Source organism: Castor canadensis, chromosome 7 (genome assembly GCF_047511655.1).
Source record: "Castor canadensis chromosome 7, mCasCan1.hap1v2, whole genome shotgun sequence".
In the NCBI taxonomy this organism is placed as follows: Eukaryota; Metazoa; Chordata; class Mammalia; order Rodentia; family Castoridae; genus Castor; species Castor canadensis.
The window spans coordinates 46,254,713-46,282,424 of record NC_133392.1 but is presented as its reverse complement, the minus strand read 5'-3'; the positions used below and the strand labels follow the sequence as shown (position 1 = coordinate 46,282,424).

The window sequence follows — 27,712 nt, the reverse complement described above, 5'->3', positions numbered from 1 at the left end:
GATTTAGGGAGTTGGATAGGGCAGCACTAAAGGGGGAGATGGGAAGTGGTGTGGTTGAGTAGGGAAATCAGTGTGGGGGCTGCTGTTTTGTGGTCGTTGTTTGTGTTTGGGTGTATTTCTGTTGTTGTAAAAAAGGGTGTTTGTGTTAGAGATTGCAGGGGTTTGGGGCTGTGTAAAGTTGGTATTGTAGGTTGGTCAATGGATGATGAGTGTGAAGGAAGGAGGGGTAGTCTGATGTCAGTTTGGGGGAGAATAGGATGGTAAGGTGAGGACTGGGGTAAGAGAGTGGGTGAGAAGGGGCAAAACAAGTTGTTAGAGAGGGGATCCATGGGTTTCAGCGCAGAAGAAGGAGGAAGAGTGAAGTAAGTGAGAACAGAAATGACAGGATGATGATGGTAAAGTTGATATTATATTAAGAGAAAAAAAGGATAATAGGAATAAAAATAAAAATAGAAGACTCACAATAACAAAACTAACAACAACAAAAGAAAAACCAAAGAAATCAACAGGAGAAATGAACAAACAAACAAAGAGCAAACAACAAACAAAAAAACTCCAGGTTCAAGAACAACAGAATTTCAGTCTTGGTTTAAGTTCTGGAGTTACTCTTCCAGCATCCAGTCCTGGTGTTGGCATATAAGCAGAAGCTGTGTCCTGGTCTTGACAGGTGATTGGCTTGTGAGTAGTTTTTGTTCTTCTGTCTTTCAGCTGCAGCTGCTTGGTCAGTTCCTCCCCTAGTGAGGTGTAAGCAGTTTAATTTGCATGCTGTCCTCATGTTTAGGAGATCAGGTCTGTAGTCCACTAGTAGTTCTGCTTTGGATGTGGCTTTTCACTGTGATTGTTTCCTGGGGTTTTTGTGCTGTGGTCTTATTTCTTTGCCCTGCCCCATTTCTCTTTGGCAGGGTCAGTGTACCATCATTTCCCCCTGCTATCAATGTGTTATGATGGTTTGCTGTTTCTTTTTCAATTTTGCAGGGCAGCTTAATTTTGGTTGCTGTTCACTGACTCACAAGGTGATTTTTGTGATCCATTACCTGCCCTGCTTCAGGGACTGGCTTATTACTTGCCCACTTTCAGCCTTCCTGCCAGCATTTATTTACTGATAGTTCTGCTGGGATTAGCTCCTTGCCCCTCTCCCTTTCTCCAGTGCACTTTCAGCAATCCCACACCTTCTGCTGTGTGCTAGATTATAGTTTGCTGTTTAATGTTCAGTTTTTAGGGGGTGTGGAGGGTCAGACTGCCCAGGGTGCTATGCTAGTTTGTCCTAGAAATGGCTGGGGGGATTCCTCATGACATGTGAAACTGCCCTGTTTGGTCTGCTGAATGTCTTACAGTCAGGTTTGGAGACAGTGGTGGTGGCAGTGGCAGCAGTGGTGGGAGTTGTGGTAGTGTCATTTGTGGCTGCAGTGGCAGCCCACAAGTTTTTTCAGTGTAATGTGGCTTAGAGAAGCTTTCCAGGGGCTAGGGATTTAGGGAGTTGAAGTTTTGATTCTTGTTGGTGATTTATTTTCACCAAGTGTGACTGCAGTGTCTTAGGGAAGTTTTGGAGTCACGGAGCTCACGCTATCTACTTCTGTATTCTAGTTGCCATCTTGGATCTTTCCCTATAATCTTCACTTTTCAGTGGGTATCCCATTAATTAGTATAACATCCTTTTATATTACTCTTCTATAGCAACTTCACAAATTGGATTTATATATTTTATCAATATATATCTTCTTCAATATACATTTTATATCCTGCTACAAGAAAACCTCATAGAGATCATGTCAGACCTTTGACTACAAGGAGATCTCATTGAGTTCACACCTGACCAAATACTCTTCTCCTTTTGCCTTTTCTTCACCATTAGTGCTTGTTCCCATCTCTTACAACCCATTTTTTTCTAATATTCTCTTTATCAATTGTTTTCCAGCTGAAATGGTATTAGCTTCATAAATTACATAAAAATACTTTTCTTTTTAAGTGTTACAGTAAGCACATGCAAGTAGATCAACTTTGCACGTATATTAGCTGAAACTCCAAAAGTAAGCAGCAGATATAAATAGCATTTGATCATTGTGATAACACACGTACACTGTGACATTGATACAGTGGCATTAACCCATCAACAAATGCATACATTTAACATAATAGAATGGTTTGTGGAGTGCTTTCTACCATTTATTCTTTTTAATAGTTTATTCAAAGTGAACAACACCATATTTATTTGATGAGTATAAAGCTACTATATTTTCACATGCTTGTTATAATTATGTCCTCTAATACTGAATTTGCTGAGATTCTGTGGATTTTCTTTGTAAGAAAAGTAGTAAGACCAGGGTAAGAACCAGACTTCACAATAGGCTGTACATTTTTTTCTCCATGAAATCAGGCAGAGGAAGACAGGGTTCATTGGTATTGAGCTGCCAAAATTTCTGGCCAGCTTAGGCAGTTGAATAATTGAATGAATAAGTAGGAGTTACTTCTTATAAAGAGATTGCCCTAGGAAAGGGCAGACAGAAGATGTGGGAATATGGAGATCTTCTGGAGGATTTAATGTATTAAAATGTAAAGAAATGGTGGCAAAGTTTAGCTTCAGAAACTTGTTTATTGTTTCTACTGATGAGTCATTCTCTAGATTGTTATTAAAATGAAATAAAATAAAAAATATCCTTAAGGAGCTTTTGTATAAAAAAAAGCCAACTATTTCTCTACATTTACTAATACAATATTATTTCAACAATATTTCAACTGTATATGTTCACTTAGGTGTATGATTTCTGTCATTTACTTTATTTGTATATGTCATGATAATCACAGAGTTGGTGGTTTAGTCATTAAGAAGAGTTAAGGAGTTATTGGTGGCAAGAGTTGCTACCTGCTATTGCAAATCCTAGAGGCATTATAATAACTGATTTCAGATTACACTTCCAAGCCATACGAACAAAACCAGCAAGGTATTGCCACGAAAGCAAATGTGGAAATCAATAGAACAGAATAGAAGACCCAGAAATAAATCTGCACAGTTACACTCATCTGATTTTTGTAAAAGGTGACAACAATGTACATTTTTAACAAACACATCTTTAACAAGATGTACATGATAAATATGAATATCCACATATCTCCTTTGTATGCTTAGTTTGATTTCTTGAGTATTAAGAACTTTAATATAAAACTTGAAACTTTGAAATAACTATAGGAAAATAAAGGGGAACCACTTTAAGATAAAGGCATAGGAAATTACTAAAAAGAACTCCAATAGGTCAGGAAATAAAAGCAAACATCAACTAATGGTATTGTATTAAATTAAAAAGCTTTTGCAAAGCCAATGAAATAATAGTTTACAGAATTGGAGAAAAATTTGCCAACTATATTTCTGGCAGATAATTAATATCCAGATATATGAAGAACTAAAAAACTTTCAACACCAAAAGAAAAAGCAATCTAGTCAATAAAAAGGCAAATGAAGTAGACAGATGCTTCTCAAAAGAAAAGGCAAAAATTACCAATGAGTATATTAAAAGCTTTCCATATCTTTAGCCATCAAGGAAATACAAATTGAGACTGTATTGTAATTTCATCACATCCAATCAGAATTGCAATTATCAAAAATATAAAATATGATAAATAATGCTTAGGATGTGGGGAAAAAGGAACTCTTGTACATGGTTGGAATATTAATGAGGATAGTCATTATGGAAATTAGTATGAAGTTTCTTTAAAACTAAAATAACTAAAACTAGAACCACCATATGGACCAGTTATAGAAGTCTTTGGTATATACTCCAGGAATAAAATTTGGCATAGAATAGAAAATTCTAGATACTTATATTTAACATGTCACTATTCACAATAGCCATGTTATTGATAGCTGACCATCAACAGATGAATAAATAATGAAAATATTGTATATGTACAAATAGATTATTTTTCAACCATAATGAAGAATGAAATCAGGTTATTTGTAGGAAAATGTATGGAACTGAGTTCATTATGTCAAACAAAATAAGCCAAATTAAAGTGACAAATATTGCCTTTTTTTCTTATGAAATCTAGGAAGAAAAAGCAGACAACATGAAAGTATAACAGGAACTATTCGAGAAGAGGAAGGATTCAGGGGTAGGGGAGTGGAGTATAGGAGGATGATATAGGAATGCATATGATTTATATATGATACAGACATCATGAAAAAATACAATGAAAATCATTCTATGTAGTTAATATGAATGAATAATAAAATACAATTGTCACCTACCAAATATGGGGTAGTTATGTTTCTATACATATACACTCTTTGAAAACTTTATTATGAAGAAAATGGAATAAAAAACAAGTACTTAGTTAGACACTCTACCAATTGAGCCACACCCCTAGTCCAAAAGCAAATACCTAAGGCATCCTCATTAGCAATACCATCTAGTGTTTAACCAGTGGTCTTTACTATCTTGTCCAATTTAGTTTTTATTTACTAATTTCTGTTATGCAAGGTCAGAGCCTGTTTTAAAGAGAATGTTCTTATGCATAATCCCCTACTGTGATGTCAATTTACAATCTATGTTGCGTCAAATACTATTTCTTAGAATTGTTTCTATATTTTGGACTTTCTGAAGTGATATGTTTAGTAGATTTTTGTTATTGATCTTTTCTTTTACTTTTTTTGCATTTATTTTATAGGAAGTGGATAATTCAATTATTAACTCTATATAAACTTGTTTTATTCATAATTCTTACTCCATACGATTATTTTGAAGAAAATTCTTAACATCATGACATTTCATGTGCAAATATTTCAATATTTGTATTTAAATGAGGCCTAATAATAAATTTCACTTACTGAAATTTAACAGACAAAACAAATAAACTGACACAGTTACTTGTTTCAGTGAATTTTCCAAAGTAAATATCTAATGTTGTCACAAGTAAGCATGAAACTGCTGCATATGTTCCAAAGAACACCTCCCACAACACTGAACTCTTAACAAAGCATAGCCTAATGTCTCACTCCTTTATTAATTTTGCCAATTTTGACATTACTATAAACAAAATCAGGCTTTTATGTCAGGCTTTTATCATTGTGTTTTTGATTCATCTATACTAATACCGCAGCAATATATCTTTCAGTCATTTGGATAGCCATCATTTTATATTTAATTAATCCAATTATTGCTGTACATTTCAGTTATTTTTATTCAGACCACTGCATTTAGATACATTCTTGAATACATTACATTCTACTGCACAAATACAAGCTCTTGTTTGGTAAATACAAAAGAATTTTAATAGGACATTCTGAATCAGAGGATGTGTATAATTCTGGATAGTAGTCATTGCCTAGGAAACTTCCAAAGTGTTTAAGTAAATGACTCCCATCAGCAGTGAAACAGAGTTCCATTTGCTCCACCTTCTGGACAAAACTTGGTATTTTCTCTATTATTAATTTTAGCATGGATAGTATATAGAAATGTTATGTTAATGTTTCGTTAGGATTTTCTGATGTTTATTGAAAAGGAGCATTCTTATATGTGTATTAGCCATGATTAAGTTACACACTTTTCAAATGACTTTCCTATTTGAGTATCCATTATTTTCTAAATCAAATGATAGGAATTTTTTATACCTTCTGGACATCAATTCTCTGTTAAACATATGCACAAAAAATATCACCACTGATACTGTGGTTGTACTTTCACAGTGCTTACTTTCATTCAATGTGTCAATTTTTCATTGTTTAAGCTCTGTGTGTCCTATTGGATAAATCTTTACTGAATGTAGTGTTTTGAAGATATTATTGTATGTTTCTTCTAGAAACATTATCTTATAATTTACATTTCTATCTACAGTCTACTGAAATTTACTGTGATGTATGTAGCAAAGTTGGAATGGGATTGTTTCCCCTATAGGGACATCCAATTGACCCAGTGTCATTTACTCAAAAGGCAATTCAATTCCCACTACACTGAAGTGTTGTTTTTTTATGATTCAGGTAATCCTATCTGTGGGGATTGCTTCTGAGAAAGATACTTTGCTTACTCTCAAGTCAGTACCACATTGTCTCCTTTCTGTAGTTTTATAACAAACTCTTGAAATCAGGAAAATAAGGCTTTCAAATTAGTTCTTTAAAAGTCTCATCTGTTCTTTGACTTATGAATTTTCAGATAATGTTTTGAATCAGCTTATAAATATCTTTACCTATATATAAATTTGAGAATGGACATCAGACCTTTATTGAATGAGAAAAAAACATTGATCTAGCACATCTCTGCATTTGCTTAGTTCTTTAACAGGCAATGGAAATATAGACCTAAATTTTGCCTCATAATACTTGAATCTGATTTTAACATTCGCCTGATAGAAGTAGGGTGTCCAATGAGCTATGTGAAAAAGCATGGATCAGGATAGTTTATAGCTGTAGTTCTTACATTTAATAAATTTCATGTGATTTTTATAAATGCTAAATGCATCTAATTTCATTTTTCTGCAAATGCATATCTAGTTTTTCCAACAACACTTAACAAACATTTCCTTTCCTGTTGTGTGGTCTTGTTAATTTGCCATCAATCAGTTGACAAACATGTGTTTTTACTGAGCTCTCTATTCTGTGACATTGAGCTACATGTTGCATTCTATACCAGTACCATGCTGTTTGGATTACTATAGTTTTGTAGTGTATTTTGAAGTCAGGTTTTATGATACCTCCAGCTTTTTTCTGTTTAATTGAAAATTGTTAGGTTGATTGGGTTTTTTGTGATTCTATATGAAATTTAGGATTTTTCTCTATTTCCGCAAAGAGGAAATTAGAATTTTGATGGACATTATATTAATCTATAGATTGCTTTGGGTAGTATGGACACTTAACAGAATTCTTTTAACCCACAAACAAGGGATATATTTACATTTATTTATTTTCAATTTCTTTCATCACTGTTTTGTAGTTCTCAGTTTAGAGATCTTTCATCTTGTGAATAAAATTATTTCAAAGTATTTTATGACTTATAGATATTGTACATGGGATTACTTTCATGATTTTTTCAGATTGGTTGTTAACTTTTAAGAAAGCCTACTGATTTGCATATAATAGATTTTGAATTCATTCTTCTTTCTAATTGTAATTTTGTATCCTTTGACCAATCTCCCCATGAATGCCATCCTCTTAAACACCATAGCCTACGTTAATTATATTTTATTCTTTACTTCTGTGAGATCAACTTCTGATTCTACATATGAATGTTAGGATGTGGCACTTGTATTTCTGTGTCTTGCTTACTTCACTTAACATATTGTCTTCTAGATCCACTTATGTTATTACAAATGGCAAGATTGTGTATATTGAAATAGCATTCTATTTTATATATGTGCATATATATGTGTGTATGTGTATATGTCACAGATTATGTATAATTATGTGTATATATCACAATTTATTTATCTACTTATTAGTTGATGGGAACCAATTGATTGCATATTTGGATTATTGTGAATAGTGCCACAGTAAAATGGAGTACACATATGTCTTTGACATACTGATTTCATTTCTTTTTAATACATATAGTAGGAGTGCTGGATGATATGGTGCTATATTATATTTTACAAGAACTTCAGTAGAGTTTTCTGTAAGAACTATACTAATTTACATTCTCATTTATTAGTGTGCAAGAATGTTCTCTTCTCTACATCCTCACTAGTACTTGCTATCTTTTATATTTTTCATTATAGCCATCATACAGCTCATTGTAGTTTTTTTGCATTTCCTTGACAATTTGTGATGTTGAGAAATTTTTCATGTGTCTATTGAAATCTGTATGTCTTTATTTGGTAAATGTCTACTTGGGTATTTTGCCCATTTCTAAATAGGTTTATTTGTTCTCTTGCCACTGAGACATTTGAATTCCTTATTTATCTTATATAATAATCAATTATATGATATATAATTTGAAAAGATTTTCTCCTATTATGTAGTTTTTCTCTTTACACTCTTGATGGTTTCTTGTGCTTTTTAGAAGGTTTTTATTTTAATATAATTTCATTTTCCTATTTTTTTCTTTTTTGTGCTTTTAAGGGATCTAAGTACAACATGGTGACTATAGTTGAATGTATATTGTATTTTTGACAAATGACAATTAGCAGATGATAAAGAAAACAAATTAATAAGGATGGTAAAATCTATTATTTAAAAGAGTCATTTTGATGTTTCTACTGTGTTCTGTTTCTTTGCATCTAGATTTTCATTGGCATCTCACCAGATGTCCTATATTTGGGTACAGTTCTTTATCTCCTTTTATCTTAGTTGTTCGTCTTCTATCAGTATTGATCATTTCAACCCCTAACATGCATCTGAAGAGGTCTACCATCTGAGCAGAAGATCATGAAAAAATCTGTGGATTACTAACGTATTTTAGGATTGCATTTTATAAGTGCATTATTTTATGTAAATGCTTGTGTATTTTAGTACTGGAAATGAATAGTAACACTCTATGGTTAGATGTTTATGATAAATATATACCTATTGAAAAGAACAGAACTCACTGGTCTGGGCAAATGCTGAGTTAGTAACTTGGCACACTGCCTGAGTCTGCCTGTTTTCCACAGTTAAAAGCTAAACCACTACATCTCAAAATTAGGGGAAAATCATTTAACTGAAATTATAAACCAACATAAAATCATGAAGAGAGATGTTGAAATATGATTTTTACACTAGTATTTTCCATTTAATTCTCAAGGGACCTAAAAATCTTCTTTTAAAAAGAGCTAAAAATAGTACTTAATTTAATTAGAGATCAAGTATAACCTCTACATGATATCATTATATAAATGGGAAGTATTTTTCTTTTCATACAACTGTTTTTTCCTATTCCTCTTCCAGTCAAAGATATACTAATAAAATTTATTATAAAATCTATTTATGTTTGAAATTTGTAGTGATAATAAGAATATACATACCCATATATATACTTTCTTTTGGAAAAAAGTGAAGAAGTATCCCAAAGTAAGTTCTAATCTTGAAATGAGAATAATTGAAATTGGATTATTCTGTTGAGTAACCTTACTTGCAAAAATAAATGAATACAGTCAGTTCTCCTATAACATCATATCAGTCTTTGGGGGATTTTGTAACCAAGTATCTATTTTAAAGACAATCAAGGAAATATAAGGTAGGATTTATTTTAAATGGCTATATTAGAATTATATCTAATTATACCTATTATTTACTTACTTGTACCAGATTAAAGTGAAAAATGCATGTAAATCTTGAAGGAAAACAAGAGCTGGTGATACTTGAAGGCAACATAGAACTTTCATGTTGTCATTTGTTCTTTTTTTAAAAAAAATCATTGAAAAGCTAGAGAAAAATTTAGAACTGTTTCATTCCTCATGTCTTTGAATTTACTAATACATCACTGGATGTACTAATATGACATTATAAAACTATCCTTCAAAACCTGCAGTCCAACAAACTCCTATCTAGAAGATAGAAGTAAATGAAATTTTCTCTTTTCACTTTTAAACTATTACTCTATGAAGAAATCCCATTCAATAATTTAAAAATCTTACACCAATATTTGAAAATACCTACTCTGTAAAGGTACAGAACATAGATTTATTGATAACATGCATTTATATGTTGAAATAGCACCATAATTACAGAAGTAATATTTAAAATGCAAACACAAAGTAAAAGGACATTACATTCTTTTTTGGTGTAGGGAAGGTAATTCAGAAAAAGCAGAGGAATAAATGATATCTTTGTTTTAAATTTTTTATTCATTTATTCATATGTGCATACATTGGTCCATTTCTTCCCCCTCCCGCCACCCCTTCCCTCTCTCCCCGCACCCCCCCTTGCTTCCGGGCAGAACCTGTTCTGCCCTTATTTCTAATTTTGTTGAAGAGTAGACATAAGTAATAATAAGGAAGACAAAGTATTTTTGCTAGTTGAGATAAGAATAGCTATACAGAGAGATTCCTAGCATTTCTTCCATGTACAAATGTGTTACAGCCCAAGTTGACTCATCTCTACTTAATTAAGTTGAAACTTAAATAAGGAATAGGGTTGCAGCTGAAGCCTGAGAATAGAAGGGAGGAATGGCAGAAATTTCTCTGGGTATAAAAATATGTTGTTCAGTGGCCTCAATGTAAGAGAGCATATTTGTGATTCTCTGATGGAGGTTAGTAAAATTAAGGCTAGCTATTGAAGCCAAATGCCAAATCATTGTTTTTTAAACCATGTACATTGTCTTGTTTTTGTCTTAATGAATGGTGAAAATCATGTCATGTAATGACTTTCTCCTCAATCAACTTCAGAAGCACTGTTGAAACTTCCAGCTTTCTTCTTCGATAGGGCATTCTCCGTTCACAACTTCTCTTCCCTAAACTTTCCACTTGTATTTAATTACCATCCTGGACGTTGTGGTTCTCACTGAAATGGTTTATTTTTAAAATAAAGAAACTGACTTCCTTATACAATTAAATTCTAGTTCATAAATACCTTAATACATCAAGGTTTTAAGTTTTTTATCATTTTTAAATTTACTTACATTTTTATACATTATTTGGGCCACTCCCTGCCTGGGGCAGAACCGGTTCTGCCCTCTTGTTCTCTGACTTTGTCGAAGAGAAAACATAAGAGATAGTAAGAAAAACTAGTTTTTGCTAGTTTGAGATAAGATAGCTATACAGAGAGAATCCTAGTGTTGTTACCATGCATATGTGTATTATAACCCATATTGGTTCATCTCTACCATACCTCTTCACTACTTCCTAGTCCACGTCCCATAGTGGGCTTTGCCAGTATAAGATTATAAGATTGCATAAAGGTTTTAAAAAGAGAACAACAGGTGCATTTTCTCCACAGGTAAAAAGATGCTAATGGATATAAATTGGTCTAAATGTACTTTACACTGAACTCTTCTATTTTTTTATTAAAACATTGATCATGTAGTCAGAAATTTCAGACCTTGTAAGGACTTCTATGTAAGGTTTGTAGGTATTTTTTTGAAATGCCTCCATTCTGTGCTTGTGGGTGTCTGACTACTCTCTTCCTTTGTGCAATACAGGCCTGTTTTTTGTGATGGAACACTTTGGTGAAGCTGATGAAATGACAGTATTTTCATTTATTATCTTTTCAGCTCACTCCAGTTGGCACCACGGTATTCACAGGATTTTCAGGAGACAATGGAGCTACTGACATAGATGATGGCCCAAATGGACAGATAGAATATGTTATTCAGTACAATCCAGAAGATCCGGTATGTAAATGCCTGCATGTGATGGGATTTCACCTTGAGGCATAAAATTAACATTTGTTTCAGCTGATATTTATTGTATTTTTCCATTAGCTTGTAGAACTATAATAACAATGTTACTACTACTGAAATGATCCCCAAATTAAATTATTGTTAATATTTATGCTAATGGATATATTTATGATAATACTTATTTCAAAAGCTAGTTTTTGGAGGATATTGTAGCTAAGAATTTAAAATGTATTTATAAGATCTAGGTATGGTGGTACATACCTGTAATTTCAGCACTCAAGAGACTGAGACAGGAGGATCACAAGATTGCAATCTGGCTAGCAGCCAGCTTGGGCTATACTGCAAGATTGTGTCATAAATAAACAAATAAAATTTATATTATAATATGCTATCTTTACTAAATTTCCATTATGTTTGTGGATACCTGAGCATTTTAAAGAAGTCATTGGGGATGATAAAGACAACCTGATGCAGATGTCCTAGTACTAACACTGCCAACACATACCTACTATATTTCTGGTTTTGAAAAGCCCTTAAAGTCCAGCCAACGCAACAGTGAAACCAAAGGTAGAGTGAAAGATAAGCCTCAAGTGATAGGCTAGACCTTTTAAAAAAAAATTACCAGAGACTTTCCCCATTGATTTTGGGAATATGAAATGACTTATTTCTAATGAGTTATTATACAAAACTAGACAAGGATCAGAACTCTTTAATTACAGTGAAACGTGGCAGTCCAGCCTGCCCATCCACCTTTCTTTCTTCCCTGAATTAACTTCTCAGACTGTCATGGACCCTTAAAGCAGGTTAAAAACCATGTCTTAAGTGAGTTTTCTCATTTCATGCTTCCCTTTTATGTTCAACATTAGGAATATGAAAACTGGTGAAGACTCACAGTAGATCTACTTCACAAATGTATTGTGATAATGAAATGGATCAGAAATGCATCTTCTTATTTCATTCATTACAAGTCAGAGAGGAATAGCATATTGTTACTAAAGAGCGAAAACCAGGTCCAGAGGTAAAGTTACTTGCCTGATATAAAAAAGCTAATTCTGAACTGTAAAGTCTAATTTCAAAAAAACACAAACTCACTTTTTCTCTAGTGTGTCCTAATGAGATAGTTGTGGTACCTTTGTTAAAATTTTCAAAATATTTGAAAAATAAGCATGAAAAATGTGAGGAAAAGAGAAGGTTTCGGAGTTTGGGGATTTTTTGGTTTTGGTTTTTGCTTCCTCCTTAAAGGGAACACATCAACATGTTTGAAGGCAGAGACAATGAAGCCAGGGGAGAGGGATACAAAGAGAACATGATATGAACATTAAGAGTAAAGGGTTATATAAGAAATGAACTGGGAAGGATCATAGGAACAGTAGAAGAGAAAAGCACGAGAGGAACACTTTTCCCTTAAAAATAGAAAAGACAACTCACACTGCATTTGTTAACCACTCACTGTGTTTGTTGTTTAGGTACTAATAATTAATTGCATGTGTGTGCCATCTTTCTAAATAACATTATATGATGATCATTTCCTCATGTTTACTCTTCAGTTGTGTAAATGAAAAACAAATATTGAATGGCCAGTTAGTATCCATTAGGGAAATATTTATTGCATTAACAAAATACTATTAAAGGTTTAGATAAAGCTTAAGAAAGAACATACAGATTACTCAGAGCTATCTTTTAGAAATTTTGTTCACCTAAAATTTCTTATGAGCTGTAAATGCTTCCCCATTTCAGAGACTTCTGGGATTTCCATCAGGCACAATTATGTGCCTTTTACTACCTAGAGAATGAATAAGCCAATCAGCCACATGTAGTTTCAAAATTACAGAAGGAAAAATAAATTTTAGGACAGATAGCATCATTGTGGGATAAGTAAAAAAGTTTTCTAGGCCTGGTCCAAATTGATGGGGCCAAAAGAATAAGACATCATAAAAGTGTGTTCGAAAAGAAAACATTAACCAAGGGAACCCAGTTTTACCCATCCTAGAAATTTTGTGTAAGTTTTAGTACCAGATCTGTGAAATACCTAATTTTTGTTTTCTACCACTGGTATCTCACTGATAATTTTATTATATGGCCATCATAGTCTGCTTTTTTTTTTTGCTTTCTTTATTTTTAATTTTGTGCTGAGTGTGGGTACATTGTAGCATTTACAAAAGTTTTTACAATATATTGTACTTGAATTCACCACCTCCCCCATTTTCCTTCACCCCCCCATTCCTGGAATAGTTCCAACAGATATCATTTTTCCATTTACATACATGTGTACACAGTGTTTGCACCATATTCACCTTCCTTCACCATTTCTCTACCTCCTCCTCCTCCCACTCGTACCACCCCCCCCCCCACCCCGCCAAGGCAGGACCTGTTTCTCCCTCCTGTTCTCCAATTTTATATTAGAAAAGAAGAAGAAAAAAAATGACATATTTGGTCGGTTAATTAAGATCGCTACATGGGAAATTTCCTTGGGAAACGTCCATGCTTATATGTATTACAGTTGGATTTGGTTCATCTCCTGTATTTTTCTTCTTTCTTAATTTACTTTTCATGGTGGTTTCAACTGGTTTACAAATTCTATATTCATTTTTTGTATACAGAGTACATCAACCATATTCACTTTTTTAACTTCTTTCTTTTACTCTCACCTTCTTATATGTGACCTCCCTTAACATGACCTATTTTTCAGAATATTACTGTATTTGTATTAGGCCTATATTCCACATATGATAGAGAAGATGTGACTTTTTGCCTTTTGCACCTGGCTAACTTCACTTAAGATGATGTTCTCCAGTTCTATCCATTTACCTGTAAATGACAAAATTTCATTTTTTGTGGGTGAATGAAACTCCATTCTATATAATTGTAATATTTTCTTGATCTCTTCATCATTAGTTGGGCATCTTGGCTATTTCCATAGCTTAGCTATTATGAACAATGCTGTAATAAATATGGGTGTGTAGTTACCTTTGTTGCAACCTGATTCACATTCCTTTAGGAATATCCCTAGGAATGAAATTGGTAGATCATATGGCAGTTCTAGTTTTGTTTTTTTGAGGAAATTTCGTACTGTTTTCCATGGTAGTTGTTATAATTTATAGTCCCACCAACAGTACATGAGGGATCCTTTTCCTCTACATCCTTGACAACATTTGTTGTGTTCTTGATGGTAGCCATTCTAACATGAGTGAGGTGGAATTAATGTCATTTTGATTTGCATTTCCTTTATGGACAGAGATGTTGACTATTTCTTTATGTGTTTTTTAGCCCTTTGGACTTCTTCCTTTGAAAATTCTCTGTTCAGTCCTTTTTCCCATTTCTTCATTGGATCATTCAATGTTGGGAAATTAGTTTTGTGAGTTCCTTGTTTATTCTGGTGATCAATCACTTGTCAACTGTATCATTGGCAAAAATTTTCTCCCATTCTCCCATTTCTGCCTCTTCAATGTGATAACCATTTTTTTTGCTGTACAGAAACCTTTTAATTTGATATAGTCCCATTTTTAAATCCTTTTTCTTAGTTGTTGAGTCGTTTGAGTTCTGTTGTATGAAGTCTTTGCCTATACCAATTAGTTTTAGTTTATTCCCTGCTCTTTTCTGCACCAGCTTCAAAGTTTTAGGTCTTATATTAAGGTCCTTGATCCACTCTGAGTTGATACTTGCACAGGTTGACAGACATGGGTCCAATTTCAGTTTTCTGCATATGGATATCCAGTTTTCCCAGCAACATTTGTTAAAGACGGTGTGTTTTCTCCATCATATGCTCTTGACACCTTTGTCAAAAATCAGGTTGGTGTAGGTCTGTGGATTCATACCTTGGTCTTCTGTTTTTGTGCCAGTATCATGTTATTTTTATTGCTATGGCTCTGTAGTATAGTTTGAAGTTAGCTATTGTGCTATCTCCACTTTTGCTCTTTTTGCTCAGTTTTACTTGGCTATTTGTGGTCTTTTGTTTTTCAAAATGAACTTTAGGGTTACCTTTTCAATCTTTGTGATCAATGTAACAGAAATTTTCATGGGAATTGCATTGAGCGTGTACATTGCTTTTGGTAGTATAGCCATTTTCACTTGGTTGATTCTGCCAATCCATGAACATGGGAGAGTTTTCCATCTTCTGTAGTCTTCAACTTTTTTCTTCAATGATTTAGAGTTTTTCTTGTAGAGATCGACATCCTTTGTTAAGTTTATTCCTTGGTATTTTCTTTTTGAGGCTATTATAAATGAAATTATGTTCCTATATTTGCTCTCAGTCTTTTCATTGTTGGTATGTAGAAAGACTACTGTTTTTTGTAGATTGATTTTGTATCCTGTTACTTTGCTAAAGCTATTTATGTTGTCTAGGCGTCTTCTGATGGAAGTTTTTGGCTCTTTTTGGTATAAGATCATGTTGTCTACAAATAGAGATATTTTGACTACTTCCTTTTCAATTTGTATTTTTTTCATTTCTTCTTCCTGTCTTATTGCTCTGGATAGGAATTCCGAGACTATTGCACACACTTATCTCATTCCTGACTTTAGAGAAAATGTTTTTTATTTTTCATAATTTAGTGTAGGTTTATTATTTATAGCCTTTATTATGTTGAACAACATTTCTTCTACTTCTGGTTTCATCAGAGCTTTTAAAATGGAGGGATGTTGAATTTTATAGAAGACTTTACCTGAATCTATGGAGACAATCGTGGTTTTTGTCATTGTTTCTGTTAATATGCTGTGTTACATTTAATAATTTGCATATGTTGAATAATCCCTGCCTCCCTGGGATGAAACCAACTTGACTACAGTGTATGATCTTTCTGATATGCTGTTGAATTTGGTTTGCCAAAATCTTATTTAGGATTTTTGCATCTATCTTCATTTAGGTGAATGACCTCTAATTCTCTCTTTTTTGTTGTTGTTGTTGTTGTGTCCTTGTCCACTTTGGGAATAAATACAATACTGGCTTCATAGAATGAGTTAGGCAGTGTTCCTTCACTTTTTTGGAAAAGTTTGAGGAGTGTTGGTATTAGTTCTACTGCTTATTTCTTTGTGTCAAAACACAATTGCATTGGTAATGAACATATTTAACCTGAAATTTTTTCTTCCCTGTCTTCAGTAACCACAATTATAATTTCTTTCAAATTATTCTGATGCTCTATGATAAATGACGTGAAATGTAGATTGCTCTGTCCTGCTTAAAAATCTGTTTATTTGTTTTCTTCTGTCTAATGTTTCATTATTAATTATTGACCACAAATATTATTGACCTAGAGTTTCACCCAACTCACAGACACATTATTTGGTTACACATATTTTAAATAATGCTTGAGACAATGTCTAAAAATCATGAAATTTCATATTCAAATCTAACATTTTATTCTCTCTTGAGAACCAGAAATATGTCAAAACTGGTCTCAGTTTCCAATAAAGTCACCTGGAATGTAAATTCTACCACAGATACATTGAGGCTATCCCCACTGGATCTCAGTTGCTTTACTTACTGATGTAGGCTCCATCCTTGTAGACCATAGTCAATATGACTCATCTTATAAGACGATGCAAAGTATTTTAATCAATCCTTTCCATCATTTTAATCCATGTTTCTGACAAAAGAAATAGATAGAAATTTAATTATGTTTCTTGAATGCCATGTGTTGTTTCTTTCCATCTGCTTTTGATTCTTGCATTTAATTTTGGGTGCTTAGCAATTTAGCTTTTGCATGCCAAGTTATAGTTTTCTTCATTATTTTCTTTTGAGGAATGCTGCTAGGTATCTTGAATTTTAGGTGTTTTTCACAAACAAATAAATTATCAGTTATTCTTTGTTTAATATCATCATGTCTTTTCCCTGACTTTTCTGACTCTTTTTTTTTTTTTCTCTGACTTTTCTCTCTCTAAGACTTTAATTACTGGAATACTAGTCATTTTGATATTCCTCCACATGCTCATTGGGTTCTGTGGCATTATTTTCAGTATATTTTTACCTTTTGTCTAGAAAGTGGAGACTTTCTATTGAACTATGTTACAAGTCACAACATTCTCTACCATCACAATTCTGTTATTAGACTTAGGCACTAGTGTTTTGGGATTTTTTTTTTTTAATTTCTGCTATTATATTCCCTAGATCTAAATTTGGCATGTTTTTAAAGTTCTTACTTTGAAAAGCATAATTTCCCTTCTTTTTATTTAGTGTGTGTGTGTGTGTGTGTGTGTGTGTTTTACATATTTTAGGAGAGGTGAGTTATAATAGCTGCTTTATTCTCCTAGTGTGGTTAGTACAACCCTGTCTTCCTTGATTACCTCTCCTCTTGAAAAACCATCACATTTCCTTATTCATCATGTCAAGAGTTTTTGGACTTTGTCCTGAATATTAAGATTGTTATGCTGTGGAGAGATCTTGATTATATTTTATTGCTCTGAAGAGTGCAATTTTTGTTGTTATTATTTGGTTTTCACTTTACCAGACAACTGAATTGAACTAAAGCTGAAAAATTTCTCTTCGGTAGAATATAAATCTTCATTCAGTATATATATTTTTTTCCTAGTTGATCTGCTGGTAATCTGCCCTTCACAATGTTTAGAGACAAATTAGAGTCTGGACATAGTTTTTCAGTGCAATTTTGACCTTTCCACTTTGGGTTGTTCTAAAGTCTGTAGCCTGAGTTTGCAGCCCATAAAGACTTCAGGTTTATTGTAATTACTATTATTAATTTGTGGCACACTGGGCTGGAACTCAGGGCCTCAAGCTTATTAAGTTAGCACTCTATGACTTGAGTCACATCTTTTTTGCTTCAGTTATTTTTCAAATAGGGCCTCTTGCTTTTGCTCAGGCCACACTGATACCATGATCCTCCTATCTGTGCTTCCTGTGTAGCTGGGATTCTGGGCATGAACTGCTACTATGATCTTGTTTATTAAAGTGGTGTCTTGCTGGGGACCAGTGGCTCATGTCTATACTCCTAGCTACTTGAGAGGCTGAGATTGGGAGGATCACAGTTCAAGGCCAGTCCAGACAAATAGTTTGTGAGATTCCATCTGCAAAATAGCCATAGCAAAATGAACTGAAGGTGTAGCTTAAGCAGTACAGCACTTCATGGAGTCTCACTAAGATTTTGCCCACAGCTGGCTTCTAACTGAGATTTCCTGATCTCTACCACTCATGAGCCACCATACACAGCCTAAGGCTCTAGACTTTCATTTATACTTTAAGTTTGTCAACATGATGCTGAATTAAGCCTTCAATCAGGGTAATGTCCATAAAATAAAAGATTCATCATGTCATCTTTTTTTCCAAGTATACACACTCTATTAGAACAGACCTGCTTTGGTTTTCTCTCCAAAGGTACTAAATATTTTTTTCTAGTTATTTTGTATTTCACCTTGATTTTATAGGGGCTATTTTGGAGCAGTTTTGTTGCATAGAAGTTAGTCATACAGGATGAAAAAAATTGCTCCCCAATGAGTAGCTTTCTTCAGTATATCTTTAGCAGAATTTTATTTTTATGCAGTTTTTCTTTTGAACCATCTTGGTTTTCCTTAATATTGCAATAGCAAGAATGACAGCAGCATTTCCAAATCTTAACGACAAAAATGAGGATGCATTCATTCCATCCATTACTGTGAATCAGCAACAATTTGCTGTCAAATTGTTTGGTGCATCTCTGACTTTGTAATCAGAAATTTGGAATTATTTTTGTCTGTTTTCTCTATAAGAAAGGAAGAATTAGAAAAAGTATTGAACCCTGAGATACATATTGCACTGCATATATGAAAAAGGGGTAATGCTTCCTAATATAGAATAGATGTGAAGGTACTTTTACGTTTATGTGTTCCTCAATTGTCCAAGAAAAATATAGAATTGCAATAAAACTATTAAGTTGATGATTCAACAAATGAAATACAAACCAATCACCAGCACTGTTTGCAGTGAACTTCAGTCATTCAGACAAGTCTCAGGAAGTAACACAATGTATTGATTATTTTCTGTATGAGAAATTATTGGAAACACAGTGGCTTAAAAGAACATACATTTATTCCTCACAATTTCTGTGCCTTAACATCCCTGGCACAGCTCAGCTGGACCTGCTGCTTGGTTCTCACAAGATTAGAATGAAGTTGCTGGTAAGATTACTTTGCATGTGGAGGCCTGGGCAGATAATAGTCTACTTCCAAGGAAAGTCAGATTTTTGTCAAATTTTATTTATTATTGGAAAATGCAAAGCTTTGCTTCCTTCTATTTGTCTTCTGGAGGTTGCCTTGAAACCCTGGAGACAACCCCTGAGATTCTTATCATGTGAGCTTCGTCATCATGACTGTCCAGCTCATCGAGGCTGGAAGGAGAGTGTCTAGAACTAGCCTGTTACAAGGCAGGGCCTCATATGAAATAATGTCGTCATGAGAGTGACATCTTATAACATAAGCTATAGTCTACTCTGTGATTAGAAGAAAGTCACAGGTCCTGTCCCCACCTAAGGGGAAAGAATCACATGAAGAAATAAATTGTGTAGCAGGAGTCATGGATTAGGAATTTGTCATGCTTAGTATGATGCTCAATGTTACTATAGTCAGTGTGAATAGATTTAAACAGATCTACATTGTAAAAGTATTTGGATTCTTTTTTTCTAAAATTACATCCTAGAAATGAATTTTCTATTCTGGCCTTAAAAACATATAAACAGAAGGTTTTTATTTTTTTTATACTTTGGGTTTTTCTTGCCCTACCTATGTTTTGTTTATGACATGGCTAGACAATTTACCAGGACACATGAGGCAAGAAAGAGGGGGAGTTTTTATTATTTAGAATCATAAAATTTCAATTACAGGCAAATGCTGCAAACTCTTTGTTATAACAAAGCTCTTTAAATCTCTGAATAAAATCAGTATAGCAAAAATTCAGCTTTTCTTTGCTTTAGTCATTCTTCTTATTGCAATTCAAATGATCTTAAGTAAAGAAGGAGCAAGTTTGGGGATAAAGGGCTTTTGAACTGATTAACTCAATTTAAAACAAAAGTATTTGTGCTGCTTACTAAAATTTTCTGATTCATTTTCTCTTTGGAGATATGCCAGGAATGTACTTTTCTTGCTTGGAGGAAGTTACTTGATTTGACTAATAAAAAGTGATCTCAAAGAACCAAATTCCAAGTCATCATATCTCCTCCACAATGTTTTGAGAATTAGGGAAAAACATATTGATGTGAAACATCTATTAGTCTGAATGTTTTCTGACAGCAATGAACAGAGTCCTCTTGTAGATAAGTAGATATGCAGAGTAAGTATGAAATAAAAAGTGCAGAGTTTCTAGTGCAATAAAACCTATCCTTTTGCAACTGATATATTTTAAATAATTAGTAAATATCTCTTTATTAAAGTTCTTGAAACAGCTATTAAAGAAACAATTATATAATAGTACTTGCTAAAGCATGGTGAGGAAAATTTTCTTCAGAAAGATTGTGATAGGTATAATTATCACTGCAACCATGTATTGCAGGAAGAAAGAGATTGGTTTCAACTCTGAATAAATTAAGGGCAAGTGGGAGATCATGAGCAAGGAGTTAGGGAATTAAAAATTACTAGTAGGCAATTTTTCAGAGGAGGGGGAATTTCAGGTAAACTGACTTAACAGGATTCTTGCTAAAGATAAGCAGCAGTGGTCAGACATTACCTGGGGATGATGGTACCTGATCAAATGTCAGACATGGAGGATGATCAGATAACTAGGATGGAGTTTCTCACTGAACTGACTTAGCAGGGTTACTTGCTAAAATTTGATTTTGCAAGTAAATACACAGATGGCCTATGGAAAAGTTACAGAAACCTGATTAAAATTAGGCCAAGCAAAAGTCTTCATTGGTTTGTTCAAATATCTGGTTCTGGATGTCCCAATGGAACAGGCTTAGCCACCATCTCTTGTAGACCAAATGACAGATAATAGCTGGTGATAGTAAGAAAGTAATTTATTCAGTATGGTCATGCAGAGAAGAAAGTAGTATCTACGGACCTAAGATCTGCTTTGAGCATGTTGGCATATGCTCTGCAATTTTATAGGAGAAGAAAAAGTAGAGAGCAAGAAGCATGCATAGCCAAGCAGTTTTGGACAAACTGTAGAGTGGTTGGTCCTTATCTCAGGTCTGGTTTTGCAGGATTTTGCTGGTGCCTGGGAGTATGATTACCTTCAAGGCTTGCTCACTGAAATTGACATAACCCTGGGGAGGAGAACATGACTCAGAGAGAGCACAGCCCAGAGAAACAAAATGGGTTAGTTGGGGAAATGGGGTTTAGTTCAATCACTGGAAATTTTAGGTGTCACTCTGGTCATCTGGAGCAGGTCATTTTACAAGATGGCGGCCAATAATCTGTTGATTCTGATAGTCCTGTAAATCCTGAAAATGTCATAGCTACTCTTATCTTAGTGTCTTTAACCTTAACGGCAGAGGTGGGAAATTAGGTAAATTTAGGACAAATTAACCTTCCATTATGAATTTCTAGATGATCACTAATTAAATGACTAATTTGTCTATGCACACAGTTGCTTGGGAATGTAGCCCAAAGTCTAAGATAACAAAAGGTAACAAATGTAATATGTAGGCAGAGAGGCCAAACTTTTATCCTCTTTTTAGTCACTTATGCAGACTCAAGTGAAGAATCAGTATTTTTGGCAAAAGCATCCTTTAAGACCCTGGCATAAGTCTTATACCCAGTCTTATTCAAAGGAAGAAGAGGCATTCTTCTTTCCTTTGTACAACGTAAGTGTACAATGTGAGTGAATTTTCTCATTCTGTGGCAAACTGTTCATTAAAGAATATTTGAATCATCTATGTGCACTTGGTAGTATAGGATATTTGCTGAATGGTGTGAGCCACCAAGGTTTTAGTGAGGGGAGTTTAGTGTCTATGAAATATGTATAATGTTCACCACAGCTAAAGGAAAATACTATTTTTATGCCTTTATAGTAATGCAAAATAGGGCTCTCCATAATACATTAACCAATTCAATATTAAGAAAAAGCTCACAGCAATAACATAAAAACATTTTAAAATAGTTCAGAATTTGTTATCAAATGCTGTGCAAAAACTTTCATTTTTTTTACTCTATCTCATGTGGAAAATTATAATAGATATCATTCTGTTATCTATCACTATTAGCAAGATTGACAAGACTAGTCATACAACAGATTTTCATATCACTTCTCTTAATCTTTTTAAAATGCCAGATTGGCTTGTTGTTTATTCTGCATTTTAAGTGTTTCGATCTGAAGTGATAAGGAAGAAACTGAGGACATATCTCTGCTGGCAGTCTCCAGTGGGCTAAAGATGCAGCACAGCATTTTTATTAAGGACCACTGCCACTCAGCAGAGTGCTGCAGACATGGAAGCAGTGTTCATAGCTTTTTTCTCAGGAGTACTAGACCAGTGTTTCAGTGGGTGGTAATATCTTACATCAACTCCATCCTGAGGAGACTGTCCTCCTTTTGTAATACACTTGACTCCCTATTGCTTTGAGGGAATTGAGGGAAAAAAAAAGAAGCTATAATTTATTTTGTAATGTATAAGCATGTAATACATTTGAATTTCCTGAGTAAGGAAAAGTTAAAACCACAGTTCATATGCAAAATGATTTTAACAAATCACCATCCTTAAACAATTCTGTGTATAAGCCAAAACATTTTAATAACATCTAAAGTCTAAAGTCCAAATTTTAGATGTTATTAGAATATTTCAAGCTAAGCAAAACAGTTATTACTTATTTTTAGGTAAATGAATAAAAAGATTGTGTTATTGTTTAATAATTTCATACTTGGTACATTTTATCATGTGGGTCTTATTTCCCAATAATGTATAAAATTTACATTTAACAATGAACAATTTTTTTAATGTTAAACCCTTCTTTGCATTCAGACCTTGTATCTTTTCACTCCAAATGTTTTACCTTTTCAATCTTTCAACATAAATTTTTCTAAAGTCAACTAAGCACTTCCAAGTACAATTTCCTAGGAAACTGGTTAGAACAAGGTGAATGAACTGCATGTAGGCTTTAATGTATCCTTAAATGCAAATGTGTTTTTACTTATGTGGTAGGAGTGGGATAACTTTGTATGAAACCGTACAAATGATCATAGAGTTCTTTCTATTAAGAACACATTTTACACAACCAGCACAAATCCCATTCCCTTTTGAGTGGACAATATAATCTTGCTAAATTAGCCATTTTGTTTCAGGTAATTAGATTAGGGGAAATCTCATAGTAATTTCAATCAACCTACAGATTGATCAGCAGCTGATGGCAGAGGTGTGCTAAAGATTGAATAGAGACTGATTAGGATAAATTTGTTGCTATTCATTAGAACTAAGAAATAAAATCAGAATCATGCCACGAAGTGAGCAAATGAGAACTGTAGAGGGACAAAGAGAGGAGAGACTGGTAAAGGGAGAGAGAAAAAGAAAGAAAATAGGTATACTGGAGATTTTTGTAAAAGATGGTGAAAACAATAGAAAAAGAATTTAATGCCTCTGAGAGACAGAAAGAAGACTTATTACCTCTATCCCTAGGAATTTGCAGTTAGAGGCACAGAGAGGCACATTTATGCCTCAGGTCTGTTTGATTACCAGGAAATGTACAAACATGTGTGGGACAAGGGTTGAAGTGGGTGTGTGCATATCTTTTAACAAAATCTTTTTGTGTCTTTTGGACTGCATTTCCAGTTTTTTAAGAATATCACAAACAGTATCTAAAAATATAACATAGGCATAAGAGCTAAATAATACTTTTCCCTTTTTTTCTGAGCAAATAATGGATGATAAATTCTCAGCGAAGAACACAGTGCTAATTAGTTCATATTCTAATTGCAGAGGCTCTGTAGCTGTGAGGTCTAATATCTTCTTGAAAGGCCAACAGAGAGCTACCATTGTGTTTAAACTGCCATTAACTCAGCTTCATACTGAGTAATAAAGACAGATATGGGGGGATGGAATCATCTCTAGAGAAGCAGAGTTTCAAGAGTGTAAGCATTCTCTCTTTCTCCCTCCTTATGTGAGTGTGTATGTATATTGAGTGTGGGTTCATACCATCCCCTCCTACCCTATTTTCCATTCTTCTGAAGTAGTAATATAATTTCCTATCCTGTATAGGAACTTGTTATACTAAATGGAGAATTGCCCTTTCCTGGTCACCAAACTGCCAGGAAATTGTGAGTGGACCTTTGTTAACGGAGACTAGATGTTTTAAGCTGGTGGGCATTAAGAGATTTAGCCATGACAGAATTTCCCTCATTAATACAGTGTAGATAGAGGTCAACAATGAAATTGCCATCACCCAAAGAAAACAATACCAGGTTTGTGTTTCTAGAGAAGTACTCAAAACTATTTGAAAGGGGACATGAGTTTGCTCTGTTTGCACATACTTTGTTGGTGGACATCTCTCTAAGGAAGAGAAGAAAAGGGAATAAATAAAGTGCAGTCCCACTCCTAGAATCATATCCTAGCCCATTGTTTCTCAAACTAAAATCTTAATCATCTGAGTCAGAATGACCTGGTAGGATTGTTAGAAGACCACTAAGAACTTCTTATGTTTAGAAGAGTTAATGCTTGGTATCTGAAATGTAAATGATACAGATATATCACTGTAAACTGAACAGCATTGTTCCATTCCTTCATGGGACAATGTTCATGGAACATCTTTAATGATGTACTTATTTAAAAACAAAACCTAATATTTTCTTACAAAGTCTAGTTTTCTTTCTGCTCTAAGTGCAGCTTTAAAATATCAATAAAGCTGGGAGCCAGTGGCTCATGCATGTAATCCTAGCTACTCAGGAAGCAGAGATCAGGAGATCACAGTTCAAAGTCAGTCTGAGCAAATAGTTTAAGAGACCCTTTCTCAACAGTCTCAAGGTGTAGGCCCTCAGTTCAAAAACCAGGACCACAAGAAAAAAAGAAAAAGAAAAAGTCAATAAAGCAGGGCATTTATTTATGATTGATTTAATCATATATTCTTTTTATTATAAGAAAAACAGAAAGTATCTGAAATCTTTATACAAAATTTGCTTCTAATTCTCTTTTTGCTTATTAGTCTATTAGTTCTAGAGAATGAAAGGTTACTGAAAAATTGCTGAATTATTAGACAATTTTAACATAGAGAATTTTTTCCATTTTCAGAAACAGCATTGATTATAAAGCATACACTGTCTTTTGTTTCTTGAAATACAAGTGTTTATGAGATACCTAAAACTGAAAATCTGATGTATATGACAGATACTGATAAAAATAATTAGCTATGAAGTGCAATAATGTCTGTAACTTTGCACTAATTCTACAAATGTTTAATGAAAAGTATTAGAAACAGCAACAGCAAAAATTTGCAAGTATTCATTTAATTTCTTTGCCAGAGATACAAAGAAACATACTGAAATATGTTTCTATGTGACTGAGGCCCCTAACGAATCTATGAAGAAAAACAGAAAATACCAAATAAGGTGTTTTTTTGGAAGAAAAAATACAGCATCATGTCAAAGACTCAATAATAAATTAGATGGCAATGAAGTTTCCAAAGTAAGATTTGGAAAATTTGCTACCCAGATAAATGAGAGATGGAATGTTAGACAAGATCAAAATAAGAGCAAACGGCAAGTATGAGAAACCAAGTCTGCATGGAAAGATGAGGGGACTATGGTGTACAGTCACAAAGACAGGACAAAATCATGTGTTTAAATGTGGTCAGGTACAAAAAATATAAAACTAAAGACTGTCTAACCTAAAAGGTCATTTGTTAAGTTGTTCAGAGATGGGGGGAGTATTTGAGTATACGCAACAATTAATTAAAAGACAAACTCCAAGCTGTGTCCATTTTATGCTCTGCCATCATTAGCATATTAATTTTTTCTAAATTGATTCCAACAATAGTCTCAAAATAGCTATTGAAGTTCCAAGTTTCATATCCTGAAAACATCAGCTGTAAAGAGAAAAGAGACCTTTTATCTTTGTCGCTTTCTAATTAAGAAGAATTCTTGAACATAACTCAGAACTGACTCACATGTAAAATTATAAAATAATATCTGGTAAAGAAAATGGAATCACCATGGTTGGGTTAGAGTAGTCAAGACTAATCACAATTAGAGGAATATCCTCCTCTGAAGCACAGAGCCACCAAACAGCTAAGCTAACTTGGAGAGTCCAGTGAGGAGACGGCTTTATGCTAAGCAACTTCAGCATCGTATCTATCTCTCTATCTATCTATCTCATCATCATCTATCTACTATCCATGAATAAGTATGTATGTATATATGAATACATATGCTAGAAATTTATATTCCTCTAGCTATTTAGTAACAAAAATGAAATAACTTATAATAACATATCATGATATTTTTGCAGAATAAATTCCAATATTAACTAAGACTTTTCTTATAAGCAACTTAGACATATAAATTAAATCATTTCTTCACTCTTCTGCATAACCACTCATACATGTAAACAGTGTTTAAACAGGCAAATATTTGGGGAAAATATCTGACAACTGTTTTTAATTATAAATTTCCTTCATTATACATATTCTATATTTACACTTAAAGTTGTTTCTTTTAAATGTTAGTTTCCCAAAAGATTTACAATATCTATTACATGAGTACTGAATCATTTTTCAGTATGCATATATCATTTGCAATGTGCAATGTGTGCATGTGTGAGGGGAGAGAGAGAGAGGAGAGAAAAACCACAATTCTACATAAGGAAGTTTAATCTACCCACATTCCACTGTTGAGTCTGAGATGATAGATTTTAGTGTCTCAGGAATATATTTATTGAGTTGAGGACATAAGCACACACGCACATCCCTTCCTTCCTTCCTTCTTTCCTTCCTTCCTTCCTCCTCATCTTCTTTCTCCATTTGGAAAAATATAAGATGGATACAAGTTAAGTATTTCTTCCCCTACCCGGAAGGATAAGCACAGAGTATAAACAAAAAGCCAGCACAGAACTGGAAATAAAATGGGTTTGTTGTAGTTACTAAGACTCTACTTTATCTGCCTTCATGATGGCACTAAAATGTAAGAATGATATAAGGCCTTATTAAGGATAAGACTGATCTTATAAAGTATAATCTCTTAAGGTGAGGACTGCTTGCAATGAGCAGGACTGATACAGGCACTTTAAAAAAATTTTTTTTTCCATGCTACTGGGGCTTAAAATCAAGGCCTTCACCTTGAGCCACTCCACCAGCCCTGTTTCTGTGAAGGGTTTTTTGAAATAGGGTCTTGTGGAGCTATTTGCAAGGGCTGACTTTGAACTGCAGTCCTCCTGATCTCTGCCTCTTGAGTAGCTAGGATTACAGGTATGAGCCACCAGTGCCTGGCTATAAGGCACTTTAGAGAGTGCCCTTGTGAGCTGCATGTTACTAGATGAAACTTAATCCTTATCAGGGTAGGGAACTTAACTAGCATGCAGCATTTATGAAACCTGAAAAAATTAATCTATATCCCACTTGAGTTTTTAAACCAACACCCTGTTTCA

At 33.8% G+C, this 27,712-nt stretch overlaps 1 protein-coding gene across 7 annotated transcripts in view; it reads left to right on the top strand.

Moving 5' to 3' along the window:
* Positions 1 to 27,712, top strand: part of Pcdh15 (protocadherin related 15) — a 1,704,270-nt gene that overhangs the window by 1,215,594 nt on the left and 460,964 nt on the right. For all 7 annotated transcript variants that reach the window (XM_074078885.1, XM_074078880.1, XM_074078883.1 and 4 more), the window contains one exon: positions 11,109 to 11,228. In XM_074078885.1, coding sequence (XP_073934986.1) covers positions 11,109 to 11,228 — 120 coding nt within the window. The remainder of the gene's footprint in view (positions 1 to 11,108; positions 11,229 to 27,712) is intronic.